The sequence below is a fragment of the Nicrophorus vespilloides genome, unplaced genomic scaffold (assembly GCF_001412225.1).
Source record: "Nicrophorus vespilloides isolate i.1.1-1 unplaced genomic scaffold, Nicve_v1.0, whole genome shotgun sequence".
NCBI lineage: Eukaryota > Metazoa > Arthropoda > Insecta > Coleoptera > Silphidae > Nicrophorus > Nicrophorus vespilloides.
In genome coordinates this window covers 15,927-34,886 of record NW_017098535.1, presented here as the reverse complement: position 1 = coordinate 34,886, position 18,960 = coordinate 15,927, and the positions used below count along the sequence as shown (strand labels likewise).

Sequence of the window (18,960 nt, the reverse complement as noted above, 5' to 3'; positions counted from 1 at the left end):
ATTCGCATTCTACACAAGAACCGAAAAAAAAACAACAATTTTAACCTTCATCACCTCTTCAACATCATTCAATAACTTGAATCTCTTCAGCATCTTCGAGAAGTTTTCATTTTAAGAAACAATTCACATAAACAACCACTAAAAGTTATTCAAGTTCAAATCATGTATTCTATTGACTTCTTTTACATTTCCACTTGAAGAAATATCTAACTTTTCATATCTAGTTCTTTGTTAACGCAAATCATTGAAATTGTGTAGCAGCAAGAGTTTTATTACTCTTACGCCGCGATTCGCATTCTACACAAGAACCGAAAAAAAAAAACAACAATCTTCGTGAAGTTTTCACTTAAAGAAACAATTTACATAAACAACCACTAAAAGTTATACAAGTTCAAATCATATATTCTATTGACTTCTTTTACATTTCCACTTGAAGAAATATGTAACTTTTGATATCTAGTTTTTTGTTAACGCAAATCATTGAAATTGTGTAGCAGCAAGAGTTTTATTACTCTTACGCCGCGATTCGCATTCTACACAAGAACCGAAAAAAAACAACAATTTTAACCTTCATCATCTCTTCAACATCATTCAATAACTTGAATCTCTTCAGCATCTTCGTGAAGTTTTCAATTTAAGAAACAATTTACATAAACAACCACTAAAAGTTATACAAGTTCAAATCATGTATTCTTTGACTTCTTTTACATTTCCTCTTGAAGAAATATTTAACTTTTGATATCTAATTCTTTGTTAACGCAAATCATTGAAATTGTGCAGCAGCAAGAGTTTTATTACTCTTACGCCGCGATTCGCATTCTACACAAGAACCGAAAAAAAAACAACAATTTTAACCTTCATCATCTCTTCACCATCATTCAATAACTTGAGTCTCTTCAGCATCTTCGTGAAGTTCTTCACTTTAAGAAACAATTCACAAAAACAACCACTAAAAGTTATACAAGTTCACATCATGTATTCTATTGACTTCTTTTACATTTCCACTTGAAGAAATATGTAACTTTTGATATCTAATTCTTTGTTAACGCAAATCATTGAAATTGTGTAGCAGCAAGAGTTTTATTACTCTTACGAAGCGATTCGCATTCTACACAAGAACCGAAAAAAACAACAATAATTTTAACCTTCATCATCATTCAATAACTTGAATCTCTTCAGTGAAGTTCTTCACTTTAAGAAACGATTCACATAAACAACCACTAAAAGTTACACAAGTTCACATCATGTATTCTATTGACTTCTTTTACATTTCCACTTGAAGAAATATCTAACTTTTGATATCTAATTGTTTGTTAACGCAAATCATTGAAATTGTGTAACAGCAAGAGTTTTATTTATGTTATTGCAAATCTTTTTGATAAATTGCAGTTATTGAAGAAAGTTTGAGTTAGTCGAAACAGTGTCTATTTTGAGCTGTTGTAGGTATGCAAGTATATAAATATTTTTTTTTTAGTAAATGGCTTCTTCGGGTCCGAAGGACGTAATGAGAATGCGTGCTCCATGAACACGAATCTTATTATTATGGTGTAGACCCGTGCCATAGCGCCATGTTAACATCCAGCGCGCTCTTTCTCTAATTACCTTGTTACCTACACGAGATACCACCGCGATACTAGACCCTGTTTAGATCACAATCAACCGGAAGCGGACGCTTTTTTCCATCCATCCCTCCCGCCTTCCCAGCTCATGCAAAACGGAAAGATGACGGCGCACGAGCGTGACACTTCCGGATGTGTCCATCTACGTCTCATCCTGTTGCAGCAACAAGTATTTGCTGCTGCTGTTATTTGCTCCTGCAGCGAGAAGAAGGAGCAGCAGGCATTGTAAATTTATATGCAAATCGCTCGCACGAAATAAGCGAATGAATAAAATATGTATATTATATAAATGCATGTATGATTGCAGCTCTATATAGGGGAATGCCTGCTATAAATAATCCGTACACATGCCGTCATAAACACATCTGATAAACATGTAGTTGATTTTAACGATGTCGTAAACTATCAACGCAAGTTAGTAACCGCTCTCCGCGAGCGCAGGGAACGAACGAGCACTCTCCGCCAAAGAAAACGTACACTCACCGAATACATCTAATTCCAACCTTCTTCATCTGCACCGCACTTATCACCGTGCACTATTATCATAACTATTTCCCAACAACATCAATCTTCCTACCTGCGTCAATTAAATTGATTTTGAACAGATTTACACCAGATCTTTTAATTCAATAATTGATTGATTGATGATATTAATGAGCTTAAAATCAAATACAGAATTGATTTGGCAAAGTTTACACAAACTAAAACTCTTTGAAATATGAAATAACATGCAGTATTCATGGAGATATTACATTAAGTTTAAGGAAGCTTTCAAGTGCATTTGCCGTTGTAGTATATTAAATAACTCAAAAGTGAACTCGGGCTATGATAAATGTGTAATGTGTTTAGTAAATCTGAACGAAAGTCGGAATTCCCAAGTTTACGCACATAGATCAGTCAGAAAGTGGAGAAAGATCTTTGGTGAAAGGAGCATTTCATATACTGAATATACTTTTTATTATATTCTCCTTTCTGAATAGAAAACAATCAATGTAAATTTTAAATAAACATTATTTATTGAATTAATTTGCATTTACATATTTATAAAAAAAGTTACATGAAAATAGTAACAAATAGTAATAGACAAACAAAATATTTTTTTTAAATTGGAACAAACAAAAATTAATTGAAAACTTTCCTCCTTCAGGTTTTGGAAAAATAATGTTGCTTCATGTTTGATATAATTACTTTAAAATTTGGGACTTTTTGATGTAAGAGCAATTTGAATACAGTCTTCGATTTCTGTTTTTCGTTTTTATGTTCATTAGAGTGGAAAAGCCTTGTTCACAAAGGTAGGTTGTTGCAAATGGCAGCAATTTTTTTACCGCCTCATCATGTGCAATGTTGAAAGCCTTTGCAGCCTTTGACAACCAAAAAGACTACAGAATTGCTCTGATCTCAAATTGAAAACGTGCTTCAGTATTGGATGGAAGTTCAAGAATTGCCTCTGCCAAACCTGGAGGTTCTGCTGGTATGTTAGTAATTTCACGTTTAAAAGGATCTACAACCCAATTCACAGTTTGTACATCAAGATCTGAAAAGTAGTCAGAGAACCGCTCTCTGAGTTTGGTAAGATGAAATTAGAAAAATTTTCATTTTTACCCCATTTTGGGTAATTTACCCCGGTTCCCCGACCGTTGTATTAGATAATAACATTATAATCTGTATTGAAAAAAAAAGGTTTTTGTGTTTCAATTTTGAACTTTTTTTTTGAATGCAATGTGAGGAAATATTTAAGTGGTCTAAAATCCCCGTGGGGACTTTCGAAATGTCCAGAAGCAATGCAGCAATTAAGCGAAATTCTAGTTGTTGTTATATTTGAGTGAGTGAGTGTGTGTATGCAAATTTGCGTTTGCAAAGGTTGCGGTCTATAAGGAAGTGTGCCTCAAGCTCACGGCGATGTGATTAGTAATCAGGTGTTGCCGAGTGTATATGTGAATAAGTTTTTTATTTGTTGCTGCTGCAATTTCTTGTTCTTGCTGCTTTAGCTATCAGCAAATAATTGCGGCCCAGATACGTAAGCGAAAGAAAGTGTAAAAATACATTGACTGCATAACGATCTATCTGTCTATCTCCAAGGCTGCTGCGATCGCTAATTGTGCAGACAATACAAAAAAAAAATTGGAGAGAAAGATCTAATATCGTGGGGGCAATCTCGGTGGCGTTGCGTGCCGTTCATGTATGAGCTACTGCTTTCTATGATTGGCCATTTAATGTTTTAACGCTCCACTTGGCAGTTAATTAAAATAACGGCAAAGCGAGCAGCAAACGGCAGCAAAAGCAACAACCGAAGAAGAAGTGGAAGTGGTAGTAGTAATAGTAGTTGTAGCTGTAGCAGTAGAAGATTGGCAAGATCCTCGTTAGTAATTACATTTTAATTGCAGAACTTCAAGGAGCAGAGGATAGACGGATCGGGGCTGCCGCTGCTGACCGAAGACCATCTCACCTCCACGATGAACATGAAGCTGGGTCCGGCGCTGAAGCTGAAATCCGTCCTCGCGAAGAAACTGGGCTCGTGCAGCGTGTGTCTGCACTGCTCCCATTGCCACACCTCCAACAGTCCGGAATCCGGACACACAACAGGAAACAACTCGGATTCCGGCGGAAATTCGTAATGCGTGTTTGTGTGTGTGTAGACCATCATCATCATCATCATGGACATCATCAAATGATCAACAGAAGCGTGGACCCTCAAACAAACAAACATTAAGAATTAAAAACGGGAATCACAAACACTGCCCTCCATTTTCAAAACCCCTTTGATTGATAGAAAAATAATTTCGTACGTAAATTTGCAACGTAAGAATTAACGAAATACATACATTAAACTAGTCCCGGGAAAACAAAAGAAAAACGAAAGAAAAGCACAATCGCTTTGTCTATTTATATTATTATTATTTTATTTTCGCAATATAGTTCCTAACTTTTAAGTACATTATCGAGATCGGACTATATATATATATATATATTTAAATACAGTGGAACCTCGCATAACGCAGCTTTCGCTTAACGAGCAAAATGAATTGTAAGAAAAGTGATTCGCTTAACGAGCGAAGTTTCGCATAACGAGTGACGATGAGAAGAGAAGTCCCGGATTGCACATATTATGTGTATACAATTTAAAAAAATAAACACATACACTAAACGATTAATTTCGTAAACGATGTAAATAATTCATGTACATAGAAATAGAGAGAGAGAAATGAAATTGTTGCTCAAATATTTAACGAATGTCGCGCGCGAATACGAAACGTAAAACGAAACAAAATACATTTATTGCATTTGTTTGTATCTTTATATATATATATATTATTATTTTTTTTTGTATCGACTTTAATATTTATGCATGTATACGTATTTTTTAGTGTATTTTATTACATGAACGCGCACACGCAATTTGTTTTCTTATTATTTCATCTTTCCCCCCCATTATATAACTTTAATAAATATTTTGAAACGTCGTTGATGCCTGCAAAATTTCTAAATGTATCTGTGCGAAAACAATTCGTTTATTATTATTTTCTGTTTGTTCTGTGTTCACACTTGCATTTTTTTTATGTTCTTTTATGTTTCATTATCTTCTGTACAGTATTTTTTATTTTATTTTATTTTTTAAAATTGTTATTATATAAATTTACTTAATTGTACCTTATTAATAATAAATTAATAATCACAGCGTTTCTTTTACTCTAGTTTTTATTTATACCAACTTTACATTATGATTATGTTTTGAAAATCTAAACTTAAACCTATTACTGAAGACAATGAATAATAAATCTTCATGTTGTACCAAGAAAATTAGCTAATTTCTTTATATTAATAACAATAATTCGTCTTCCAGTAATGAGTTTCCTTCTGGAAATTCCTTAACATTTAGCTGGGTCCTGTCGGTAGGATCATTTACTATCTACAATAATTAAGCAAAGTGGTGAGTGTCAGGTCGAAACCTCTGCAAAACCAGTAAATCGAGGGGGAAACAATTCCCTGGAAAGCCTCGACCTGTGACCTAGTGTTTCAACAGTGTGTATGTGGCCTAACAGAAGGAAAAAATGGATGAACTTCAGATCGGTTATGTAGCTGTGTTTTGTTTTGTTAAATGGAATGCAGTGAGGTACGCATACCAACAATTGTTGAGTAAGGTTGTATGAATGTTTATAGTTTTGTTAAAGAGCGGCGTTAGTTGTTAGTTGTATAAAATTGATGATGGCCTTATATACTTCCGTGCAGTTTTGATCTATGAAGGTTTCGACAGAAGTGGGCAACTGTTGGTGTTTCGAAATGATACAAAGTAGTCTTCGTCACCACCTATAGCTCTACATGAACAAAGGTTCGTCTCAGATAGTCCCACTCTGTATAGATGAGATGGGGATAAAGAATGCCCAGAACGTATTCTTGAGAGTGCGGAGACTTGACGTTTTTTTATAGATACCTAGAGGAACCATGGGGAATAACAAAAATTATATAATAGAAAATAGTCAATAACTGTTTGCAGCGCCACCTCGTAAATACGGAATGCGTCTGAACTAAGTACGTTCTCAAAGAATTAATCAATTCTGATTTGCATTAAGCTAAACTGTAGTCAAATCTATTTTCATATTAATTGTTTACGTATATACTAAAATAATTTGACGGGAAAGTAGGAAATTCATTGATTTATTAAAGAATAAAATGATTGTATGTATATGGTATACAACCCAAAATACAGACGTGTAAATAGAGTTGCCTATATTATACAAACAAATTTTGTTTTAAATTGTTAACAACAGCTCTAATTAATTCCTATAATGCAGTGGTCAGCAAATTTATTAGCCAAAGAGCCAAATATGAACATTACAACAATTTAAAAAGAAAATGGGAGCCAAATCTGCTTGTATAGTACACTAAATAAAACTAAATTTCATACTTAATAAATATTTATTAATGCGAACAATGTGCTTGCATCTCCTTGGAAAGTTTGAGTAAATCAGGTTTGTATGTTGTTGCGCCTACATCAGCGTTCGGGGAACTTTTTAACCATTACCCCAAAATATTTATTGCGTAAATCGATATTACCACCCCCCATTCTGAAAAGAAAACAATCAATGTAAATTTTAAATAAATAATATTTATTGAATTAATTTGCATTTACATATTTATAAAAAAAGTTACATGAAAATAGTAACAAATAGTAATAGACAAACAAAATAAAATTCTTATATTGGAACAAACAAAAATTAATAGAAAACTATCCCCCTTCAGGTTTTGGAAACATGATGTTGCTTCATGTTTGATATAATTACTTTAAAATTGGGACTTTTTGATGTAAGAGCAATTTGAATACAGTCTTCGGCGTTTAATCGATTTCTGTTTTTCGTTTTTATGTTCATTAGAGTGTAAAAGCCTTGTTCACAAAAGTAGGTTGTTGCAAATGGCAGCAATTTTTTTACAGCCTCCTCATGTGAAATTTTGAAAGCCTTTGCAGCCTTTGATTGAAGTTCAAGAATTGCCTCTGCCAAACCTGGAGGTTCTTCTGGTATGTTAGTAATTTCACATTTAAAAGGATCTACAACCCAATTCACAGTTTGTACATCAAGATCTGAAAAGTAGTCAGAGAAACGCTCTCTGGGTTTGGTAAGATGAAATTAGAAAAATTTCCCTATTACCCAAAAAAAAAAATCATTTTTACCCGATTTTGGGTAATTTACCCCGGTTCCCCGACCGCTGGCCTACATGGATATTTGTGCCAGAGCCGCACTTAAAGAACCAAAGAGTCACATGCGGTTCTGGAGCCGCACTTTGCCGACCACTGCTATAATGTAAAAGTTTATACGTGTCTTTTAAAATTTATTAAGATAACAAAAGTAGTATATCAATTTACATCATACATTCGAGGTCTCTCCTAACAATTCGAAAGTTGTTATTTTGTTTCCACCTGACACCAGTAACTTAGATCTTCAGATAATAAAAACAGTGGCTGGCGAAATTGTGCAAGATGCACAAGCCAAGTGAAGTGTGGAGAAGAAAAGAAGTAGAAGACGAAATTGTTAAGCTTTGAATTTAAATTATGTCTTCAATATGTTTATTAAAATACTTAAAAGCAATACGATTTTATTGTATTTTTCAAAAATTTGATTTTTTGAAACTTCTTCATTAATTACTTAAATTGCAATTGTTTTCATAGAAACAATGATTATTATCAGATTAGGAGAAACATTTTTTTTTTGTCAAAATAGTTTAATAAGGATTTGCAAATAACATAATAATTTGAGGGTAATAATTAAAATTTGAATTATGTTCTAATATTCTTTATTCTAAGCTTGCGTTTGATTACAAATTCCGAAAAAAAAAACACAGTTATACGCTATATAGATAAATAAACTACGCTCTGGGTTACATGTGGTGCATTGCAGGATATGCTCTAATCAGGATAATTGGGGGAAGGAAAAGGATAAAAATTCAATATTTCTGGATATGTAGCGTCGCAGGTGAGAGAGAGTGCATCGTGAAGCGTCAGAAGTTTACTTCTTGAAGCAGCTGACCGGGTTGAAGTAGCATTGACGGAAACGGCTCTGCCTCTTCATCTCCGGAGATCTGATCATCCTCTCCCATCCAACAGGAAGATCTCTGTTGTATTCGGCCAATCGGTGGGCCAACATCTCCAGTTGAAGATCGCTGAAACCGGGCGATCCAAGAGCGTTGCCGCCATCAGACTCCTGCTCGCCCAACACCTTGAAACAAAGAGAAAAAAGAAAACACAGAATCGGAAAATCCGTCGACTGAATATGACAGGGATTTGATGAATGCACGATGATGCTTCGATCTTCCATTGAGCGAACAAAACAAACAAAACACAACCGGGGATTAATGCTATGAATATTGTTTATTGGTAGCTTATCTTCGATAACAGTATATTACAATAATGAACGTAATCGTGGCTGGAGGCGCGGATGAACAAGTATTAACCGAGACTAGATTCTAAACCTTCCCTCGCTCTCTCTTTTGTTTTTGATTTAGAAACAACTGACTGGGTTAAAGTAACACTTGAGCCTGTTGGTCTGACGTTTGCTGGGCATATCCATCGTGTCCCATTCGTAATCGCTCGATCCAGCTGCGTCCAGGATTCGCTCGACGTCTTTGCGGAGGTACGCCAGAACCATCGGATCTTCGAGCAGGCCGGCCAGGTCTTCGGCCGACAATCCCTGGATACAAGAATATCAACACACACTGTATTCACGCGCACGCAATTCGCGAACACTAACATCAAACATTATTATAACTTCTTTATCCTCTCTACCTCATCCCTCCCGCCCTTTCCTTTTTGCACACTATTTTAAATGCCGCGCGCCCGGAATCCTGTCTCCGCCTCAAAATCCAGGATTAAAACCATTAAAACTTGATTGCATTTTAATTAAACTACTTAGCTCAACTTCTTATTTTAGTTTCTGCTTTTCTTTTCCTACTCAATGCAACTTTACCAATTCAATTAAGCTTACTTCTTAATGCAAGCACGTACACATTCCAACTTGTACTAAATACAAATCACTACTGTTTACAATTAAATTTAATTATTATACTAATTTTCTTAATTCAGTTTCAACAAATCTTTAACTAATTTAATTAAGCATTAAGCACATACAACTTAGACTAAATAAAAATCACTACTGTAGTAATTATATTTAAGATACCTTTGGAAATTGTATCAATGGTTGCGTCACCAATTATTAAAATCGGTTGGCAATATGATTGTTATGTAGTTACGTCATTTGAAAATACCAAATTTACAATTAAAATAATTACAAAAATATAACATAGTTTATATTTGTAATAAACAAACTAATTATTTATACACAAATATTATTTATAAGTTGGCAACATGTTAAAAAAGTGTCAAATCTAATAAAACAAAATGTGATAGTCGAATAGCACGAATTTACTTTCTATACAAATCATGTGTTTTTTTTTAAATAAATTTGCTTCTAAGAAATCTTCAAGGAAAATTGTGAGTTACATTTTTTATTTATTTAATTAATAAGCTTAAAATGTAAGTATTTATTTATTAATTTCAATTATAAACATTCTTCACATGCTGATCTAAACTGACAGCGTTTTTATTGATTGCAGCCTACTATAATTAATTATTATAATTAGTATTTAAGTTGGCAACATGTTAAAAAAGTGTCAAACCTTATAAAACAAAATGTGATAATCGAATAGTACTGAATAGTACGAATTTACTTTCTATAAAAATCATGTGTTTTTTTTTTAAATAAATTTGCTTCTAAGAAATCTTCAAGGAAAATCGTGAGTTACATTTTTTATTTATTTAATTAATAAGCTTAAAATGTAAGCAATTACTTATTAATTTCAATTATAAACATTCTTCACATGCTGATCTAAACTGATTGCGTTTTTATTGATTGCAGCCTACTATAATTAATTATTATAATTAGTATTTAAGTTGGCAACATGTTAAAAAAGTGTCAAACCTTATAAAACAAAATGTGATAGTCGAATAGCACGAATTTACTTTCTATACAAATCATGTGTTTTTTTTTTAAATAAATTTACTTCTAAGAAATCTTCAAGGAAAATCGTGAGTTACATTTTTTATTTATTTAATTAATAAGCTTAAAATGTAAGTAATTATTTATTAATTTCAATTATGAACATTCCTCACATGCTGATCTAAACTGATTGCGTTTTTATTGATTGCAGCCTACTATAATTAATTATTATAATTAGTATTTAAGTTGGCAACATGTTAAAAAAGTGTCAAACCTTATAAAACAAAATGTGATAATCGAATAGTACTGAATAGTACGAATTTACTTTCTATACAAATAATGTGTTTTTTTTTTTAAATAAATTTGCTTCTAAGAAATCTTCATGGAAAATCGTGAGTTACATTTTTTATTTATTTAATTAATAAGCTTAAAATGTAAGCAATTACTTATTAATTTCAATTATAAACATTCCTCACATGCTGATCTAAACTGACAGCGTTTTTATTGATTGCAGCCTACTATAATTAATTATTTTAATTAGTAATAAACTTAACTTATTAATATGATGATTAAATGACAGACAAAAAGCTGATGATGAAAACGACATCGAAAGAATCAACGAGGATTTACCTGGCTGGAATCGCCGAAATGCTGGGGTCTGGCCGAAACCAAGGAGGAGACGATCAGCATCACCAGGACGCTGCGAGAGATCAACGAAACCATGTTGCACACCATCTTCGTACTGCAATTAAAAAGAAAACAGTTAATTACACACACCAAACTGTAATTAATGGAAACTGAAAACAGAAAGCTCGTTATTAGTTGGTGACCGCAAGGAGAATCGCTTTGGCAAGTAGTTTGCATTCGAATTGTCTTGGGGTTCGAACGTTTCCATTAAACTTGCTCAATTTTGCGACTCAACGTTTCACACGTAAGCCAATTAATCCTCGCAATTTTCGTTTCAATTAATTAAACACTTATTCATCATTTCAGATGAAGACCCAATTAAGAAATCTCTTTCGTTCGCTCGCAATTTTCACCTGTTGTCAACATGTCAGGTAAGAGAATTCCCATTTTCCTGTAGCATGTTTAATTTCATACCGCCTGGCTTATGTATTTTCTTTTTACGTTCAACTCGGCAACAAGTTGCTGTTGTTTTCCTGAAATTAGAGTCAACAAAAAATAAGAAAACCTTTGATTTTTGTATATATTTTTATATCGAAGAATTGGATCGATGAAGCACAGTTCCATTGTATCCAAAGTCTGGATGTAAAGTAGGAAATTTATTCCGAGCTGTGCAAGTTTATAGTTTGCTCTTCGAGAATACGCGCTCACACACGATAAGTCAAGACGGTTCGAGTTACTCGGATCTCCTTTCGACGCACGTAAACTAACTTTACATCTACTTTATTTCGACGTTATCCGACAAGATTTAGTTACTTTATTGTCTCTAGATACAAAAAAAAAAACTGAGATCACAAGATCAAACTTGTTAAAATATTGGTATTATTTTCGTTTTATTATAAAATCTTGCAGCGTAATTGGTTTAAAGCGAACGGATGTTAATTTGATTCTCCCGCGTCTTTCGAAATCCAATTACGATGCATTATCACACCTTTTACGGAGCGCTCCTGAAGCCTAATGTAATTCGCGACACGTGTTTTGTATTCCATAAAAGCTTTCGCTTCATCTTTTATTTTTTTTACGCTCGCAAAAGTTTTGATTAACATTTTTTTTTTTCGAACCACTTGAAACTACCCGAAACGCGGAATAACATAATTAACAAGGCAACTTTCTCGTGCACATTCAAACTATTCCAAAGGTCGAGTTATAATTGGAAACAAAAAAAATAGAGAAATAATATCAAAAAAAAATTGATGCTGGACATTGATTTGATTCAATATTTGTTTTTTGCTTTCGTAATTCAATTTTACATCAATGTTGTTGCAGTCGCGATTTTTCAGTTTCCCTAAAAATGTTTGCTCCGCAATTGAATTATCTTTTGACCATAAAAAAAAAGGGCTGCAGTTGCAATGAAAAACCCAAAATGAAAATGACATTCAATTATTGATGGATTTTTGTGTGTTGTTGTTCTCTATTTGTTTGCTTTTTTTTTCAATTTGATGCAGAGAGTCGAAATGGAACCGAAAACCGAAATTTACTGGAATTTTTAACTGAACCGTAACTGTAATCGGAACGAAAAATTGCTCAATTGAAAAAAAAACGGAACCGGAACGAAATTTTAATTACTGTTAATTTGAATATTGATTGATTTTTGTGTGTTGTTGTTCTCTATTTGTTTGTTTTTTTTTTCAATTTGATGTAGAGAGTCGAAATGGAACCGAAAACCGAAATTTATTGGAATTTTTAACTGAACCGTAACTGTAATCGGAACGAAAAATTGCTTAATTGAAAAAAACGAAACCGGAACGAAATTTTAATTACTGTTAATTTGAATATTGATTGATTTTTGTGTGTTGTTGTTCTCTATTTGTTTGATTTTTTTTTCAATTTGATGCAGAGAGTCGAAATGGAACCAAAAACCGAAATTTACTGGAATTTTTAACTGAACCGTAACTGTAATCGGAACGAAAAATTGCTCAATTGAGAAAAAAACGGAACCGGAACGAAATTTTAATTACTGTTAATTTAAATATTGATTGATTTTTGTGTGTTGTTGTTCTCTATTTGTTTGTTTTTTTTTCAATTTGATGCAGTGAGTCGAAATTGAACCGAAAACCAAAATTTACTGGAATTTTTAACTGAACCGTAACTGTAATCGGAACGAAAAATTGCTCAATTGAGAAAAAAACGGAACCGGAACGAAATTTTAATTACTGTTAATTTGAATATTGATTGATTTTTGTGTGTTGTTGTTCTCTATTTGTTTGTTTTTTTTTCAATTTGATGCAGAGAGTCGAAATTGAACCGAAAACCGAAATTTACTGGAATTTTTAACTGAACCGTAACTATAATCGGAACGAAAAATTGCTCAATTGAAAAAACCGGAACCGGAACGAAATTTTAATTACTGTTAATTTCGGTTCAATTATTATTATTGCATTAAATTAATAGACATCCACAAAGTCTATTTGAATACTCCGAATTCTTTCAATAAAAATAGAGCCTCAATCACCAACAATCAACCACCAACTAAAAAGAGAAAATTTGAAGAACTAACATTAGAACAAACTAATTAATAGTTACTAATTAAGTTTTATTTCTTTTATATTTTCAATGTTATTATTGAAAACAATAGTAAAATTTTGTAAATAAAATTAAATTAAAATTTGAAATTGGAAATTTAAATTTCAACCGGAACTGAACCGAGCTTAAACTGAATCTGGAACGATAAACATTTACTTGGAACGTAACCGTAAACCGGAAAGAAATTAATTTCGGTTCGACTCTCTGATTTGATGTATTCGGGAATTGATTTCGGTTTGGATTTAGCGTGCAAATCCGTTTTTGAAAAGCGTCGTAATTAGTAGTTGTATCGGAGATTTAACCTTTTGTGCAGGAATTGGTTCGTTCCAAAAAAAGTAAAAAATAGGAATAATGTACGTATTGAAGTGCGGATTGAAAAATAGAAGAAGACAGGGATCGGTTGAAAGGTGGAAATGGAAATGGAGGCTGTCAGTGTTTTACATTTCCTTTTTGCCCGGTGTCGGTAATGCCGTTACATCCGCAGACCGGTGAGGGTAGGAGGAGGAGGACGAGGAGGAAAACGCTTTTATTTCCAGCTATTGGATTTTTAATTGAATCGTAGAACACGCTTATTATTCGGACGTTAAATGATCGAAAACGCAGCGGCGGAAATGTGTGGAACACTTTAAAAATCCGGACGGGAAAATTCTTTATTTATCAAAAAAAAAAAATCTGCATTTCAAACGTTTCAATTCGTCTGCTTTTATACCAATATTTTTCTATTTTATTTGTAAATGCAACGTTTAAAAAAAACACTCCATTCCATGAATCAATTGAAATCAAAAACATTTCCACTTTGAAGAAATTGATTAATTTATTGAAATTTTTGTATGATAGAAAAAAAAAAACAAGAATTCTATATTTTTCATCAAAAATATTACATTAAGTTTAGTACTAACCAAGGTAAAATGAAACTAGGTAAATTTGATACCTTTTCTCGTAAAATGCGTTACGTGTCTATCATTATTTACTTTAAATTGGATATTTTTATAGCTTATTCATTTTACAAATTTATTATGTAACATAATTAATTCGTATACTTTATGGTGTAGTTGAAGAAGTTTAAACGGATACAGACTTATGATTATTATGACGAACAGCGATAAATGGCATCAGAGTAGGCGGCGTAAACAAGGCCCACAAACACCGATCTTAATTGCATGGCCATTAAGACTAAAAGCATTCGAATGTCGACCACCTTCCATAAAATCCTGGAACGGTCGTATTATTGCTGTCGCGTCAAGATTGCGTATTAATTTTTACTGGCACATTTGGATTCGTCCACTTTTTTTTTTCTCCAAATTCAATATATTACGAAATTGCATACTTCATCTTCACTCTACGAGTCCAAAAAAATATCATAACACAATTTAAACTTTGCTGCAGCAAGAAAACGAAGTTTCACAAATGTAATAAGCAGGTATATTTTTACCCGGCGCGTCCATCCCTCTTTCTAGCGTTTTTTTTTTCACCCGGATGTTCTGCGAGTTGGTTTCTTTTTAAAGGTAAATGCGATAATCGTAAGAGCGCAAATGAAGAGGAAAAATCTGTTTAATTGCAGTCAAGTGTTGTTTTCTGGAAGTAATACAAGAAATAAAAGTTTGAACGCGAGGAACAATTTAATCAGGATTCTCACGCTGATTTCCTTTTCTTCTGCTTCTGCTTTTATTTGTATTTGCATCTTGTTTTAAGTAAATTGGAATGCAATTACGTAACTGCTCCGGCGGAGTGGAAGTGAGCTTTTGAATTTTTCAATTGCAGGTGAGCGAATTTCGTAAAAAGCTATTATTCTCGTCAGGTAATGAATTTTCTACAATAGATTCAATGACATTTTTAGAGAAACCTAAAATTTTCAAGATAATATTTAAAACTAAACATGATAAAATTATTACGTATTTGTTTAATGCGAAATTTTATTTTTTTATTGCATAATTTCACTATTGTTTCAGTTTGACAAAAAAAACTCTCATTTTTCGTGAATAAAAGTGTGCTCGTTTTTGAATGAAGAAACAGAGAAAAAGAAATGCGAATATTCGTTTCGTCCGGATGAGTTCTAATTCGAGTGAATGAGTCGTTTCGTGCGCGGTTTGCGGCTCAAAACGATGAAAAAAATAAAATGGGAATAATGCGATCCGGTAGAAATGTGGAAATTTTTCGATGCAGTCTCCAATGTTCGATTTCTATATTATTATAATAATTGTGTCTCGTTTCCTATTCATGCGAATCGAAATAAAAATTCAGCAATAATGTATGCTTCCGCTGTGGGAAATTCAAATTTTCAAATTCAATTTGTTTGCAGTGAATAAATATTGTGTTTACTTATATATGATAGTAAAACATTTTATAGTAAAATAACAATATTTAGAGAATATGTTGAAATAGTAATAGTTTGGATGATTTTTGTGTTTTTGTAGAAATCGTATATATTTACGTATGTTAGTAACACATTTCATATTAAAATAACTTGTGGAAATATTTAGAGAAAATATTGAAAATGTAATCATTAAAATTGTAATAGTTTGAATGATTTTTGTGTTTTGCAGAAATTGTATATATTTTCTTATGTTAGTAAAATTTTCTTATTCAAATAACTTTTGATAATATTTAAAGAATATATTGAAAATATATTAAGAAAAATAATAATAATTTCGACGTTTTTCATGTTTTGATGAAAACGTATATATTTTTATATGTTAGCACAATTTTCATATTAAAATAACTTTTGATAATATTTAAAGAAAATATTGAAAATCTAATAAGTAAAATAGTAATTATTTAGAAGTTTTTCCTGTTTTGATGAAAACGTATATATTTAGTTATACGTATATAACGTAAATACAATTTTCATATTAAAATAACTTTTGATAATATTTAGAGAAAATAATGAAAATGTAATCATTAAAATTGTAATAGTTTGAATGTTTTTTTGTGTTTTGAAGAAAACGTATATATTTACATATGTTAGTAGAATTTTCATATTAAAGTAACTTCCGACAATATTTAGAGAAAATGATGAAAATGTAATCATAGAAATTGTAATAGTTTGGATGTTTTTCGTGTTTTGCAGAAATCTTGTGTTTGTACAATTTTCTTATTAAGATAACTTATGAGAATTTTTAGAGAAAATATTAAAAAGTAATAAGAAAAGTCGTAATAATTTAGAAGCTTTTTGTATTTTGAGGAAAACGTATATATTTACGTATGTTAGTACAATTTTCATATTAAAATAATTTCTGACAATATTGAGAAAAAATGTAATCATAAAAATTGTAATGGTTTGAATGTTTATCGTGTTTTGCAGAAATCTTGTGTTAGAAAAATTTTCTTATTAAGATAACTTGTGATAATTTTTAGAGAAAATATTGAAAATGTAATAAGAAAACTTGTAATAATTTCGATGTTCTTCGTGTTTTGAAGGAAACGTATATATTTACATATGTTAGTACACATTTTTATATTATGATAACTTTTGATAATATTTAAAGAAATTATTGAAAATTTAATAAGAAAAATTGTAATAGTTTGGATGATTTTCATGTTTTACAGAAAACGTATATATTTTCATATTGAAATAACTTGTTGATAAAAATTGTAAACAGTTTGGATAAGTTTGTAATGAAACGTATATATTTTCATATGTTAGTAAAATTTACATACTTTAGAGACAAAACGTAATAATTTTCATTTGGAATAGATTTGTTGTTTTTTTTTCTTTGTTAAATAAGATTTAATCAATAAAGTTATAAAATGTGTTAATTTCACAAATTTCTTATGTATTTTCAATAAATCGAATGAATTTTACTAAATATAATCGTTTTTCCTAAATCTTATATTAAATTTTATAATGAACTATAGATTTTATAAATTAATCGTAGCAGAAGTTTAGAAACTAACAAAAACTATGTAAAATTCATGATGTTCGAAGAAGCGAAAGGAATATAATTACAAAAAGATCAACATCGTGGTTTAATTGAAAACTTGTTAACTAAATATTAGCATGCATTCTGCAAACCTTCCTCACGTAATATATTAACCAAGCGCTCATATTGTAATAATAATAATAATTTGAATACAACAATATTTGTTTGTGAATACTCAATTTTCCATGAAGCAACCAACATTTAACCCATTGTATATTTTATACTTAATAGAAATGCAAGTTTATGATTGTAAAGAAATAATAATAATAATACAATTATTATTTGAATAATTTAAACTATTATAAATAAATATTGGCCTGATTAAATATTTAATTAATGGTCAATACTAATTGTTTATTTTATTTGCGTTTATGCAATTGAATTGAACTAATAACAATATTTTCGCGTATAATAAAATTTTAATCGATTTTTAATATAACATAATGCTAGTATGCAATTGGTTTTATAATGAATTAGTTTCAAAATAATAATTATTTATAGATTTTCAGTCGCGTTTCCAATTAAAATCAACTAACAATGGGTTTGAAATCATTAAATTTCTGTTTCATTTTAAAATCGTTATGTATTAATGATGCAAACAAGAAAATACGACTATTGTTGTCTATGGTAAATTGGTGGATGCGCCGGGGTTTACATTATAAATTGATCAAATTTTGTTGGGAAAAAAAATTTATAATCATTTATTTAATTTTTGGAAGAAAATAAATTAATTAGTATAGAAGAAATGAAGAATTGTTGAAGAATTAATGAATTTTGGCTATAAATTGCAATTTCGAGGTATTAAAAGGGTGGATGCGCCGGGTTATCAAGTTAAAAATATTTGTTTGAAATATATTGTTTCTAATTTTGTAATGCATTTGTTTTAGGAAATTTAATTATTATTTTCAATACAATCAATACAAAATATTATATAAAAATAAGTAAAAAAAACTTTTTTAATTTGTTATGTAATATTTTTTTTGGTGGATGCGCCAGGTTTTTAAAAGAATTTTTTTCATGAATAATTGTAAAAAATAGTAATTGAAATGATCAAAATGTGTATGGTTCTTACCGAACGTTGAGAGAATGTGTGTGAGTGAGAGACTGGAGGATGCTCGAGGTTGTCAAAGTTGTTGCACAGTTGTCTTCGGCTGCAACTACAATGAGAAAATCGCGATCGCCCGCCGTTTATATGAACGTCGCGACGCGTCCCATCCGACCAATGGGAACGAGAGACGCGGTTACGTCACGCTGCCATCGGCCAATCAATATGCGTCTCCTTTGCACCTCCACGATATTCCTAACTACGTATACATATATATATATAAAATTATCATTTTTTTTTGCTCCCTTTTGATCATTTTCATCCGAGTAGGCGACGTAATTCCGAAACGAAACGCGAATGCAATTATCAATTCCATATTGCAAAAAAAAAGAAACTCCGAAACGCAACAGATTAATAGAAAAAAAAAGAAAATTTTAAAAGAAATATTAATTTTTCTCAACGTTAATGAAACACCTTTCGTAATAATTATTTTTTAGTGTCGACGAGGTGTTGTATTCAGTCATTATTTTGCGCTTTATGATTCGGTAAAGGAGATGCCCGTAACCGGATCGCATTTATAAATAAAGAATCTTGCGTTACGGTCACAGTTATGTATTCTTCTTTTCTGTTTTGTTTCATGTGTAATTTGATTTGTTTTTTTAGGTATCGAAAATATGAAAAAAAAA

General features: G+C 31.3%; 2 protein-coding genes across 2 annotated transcripts; one reads left to right on the top strand and one right to left on the bottom strand.

Moving 5' to 3' along the window:
* The first annotated feature begins 1,722 nt into the window (after positions 1 to 1,722).
* On the top strand, positions 1,723 to 4,325 carry LOC108562713. Its single transcript, XM_017921126.1, has 2 exons — positions 1,723 to 1,844; positions 3,997 to 4,325. Exons 1-2 carry the CDS (start codon positions 1,723 to 1,725, stop codon positions 4,232 to 4,234), a joined length of 360 nt encoding a protein of 119 aa, XP_017776615.1. The 3' UTR covers positions 4,235 to 4,325.
* Positions 4,326 to 7,904: 3,579 nt separating this feature from the next.
* Positions 7,905 to 18,375, bottom strand: LOC108562714. The gene is made up of 3 exons (XM_017921127.1): positions 18,302 to 18,375; positions 10,733 to 10,844; positions 7,905 to 8,326 (listed from the first exon to the last, which is right to left on the bottom strand). Exons 2-3 carry the CDS (start codon positions 10,835 to 10,837, stop codon positions 8,117 to 8,119), a joined length of 315 nt encoding a protein of 104 aa, XP_017776616.1. The 5' UTR covers positions 10,838 to 10,844; positions 18,302 to 18,375; the 3' UTR covers positions 7,905 to 8,116.
* Between the last annotated feature and the right edge of the window lie 585 nt (positions 18,376 to 18,960).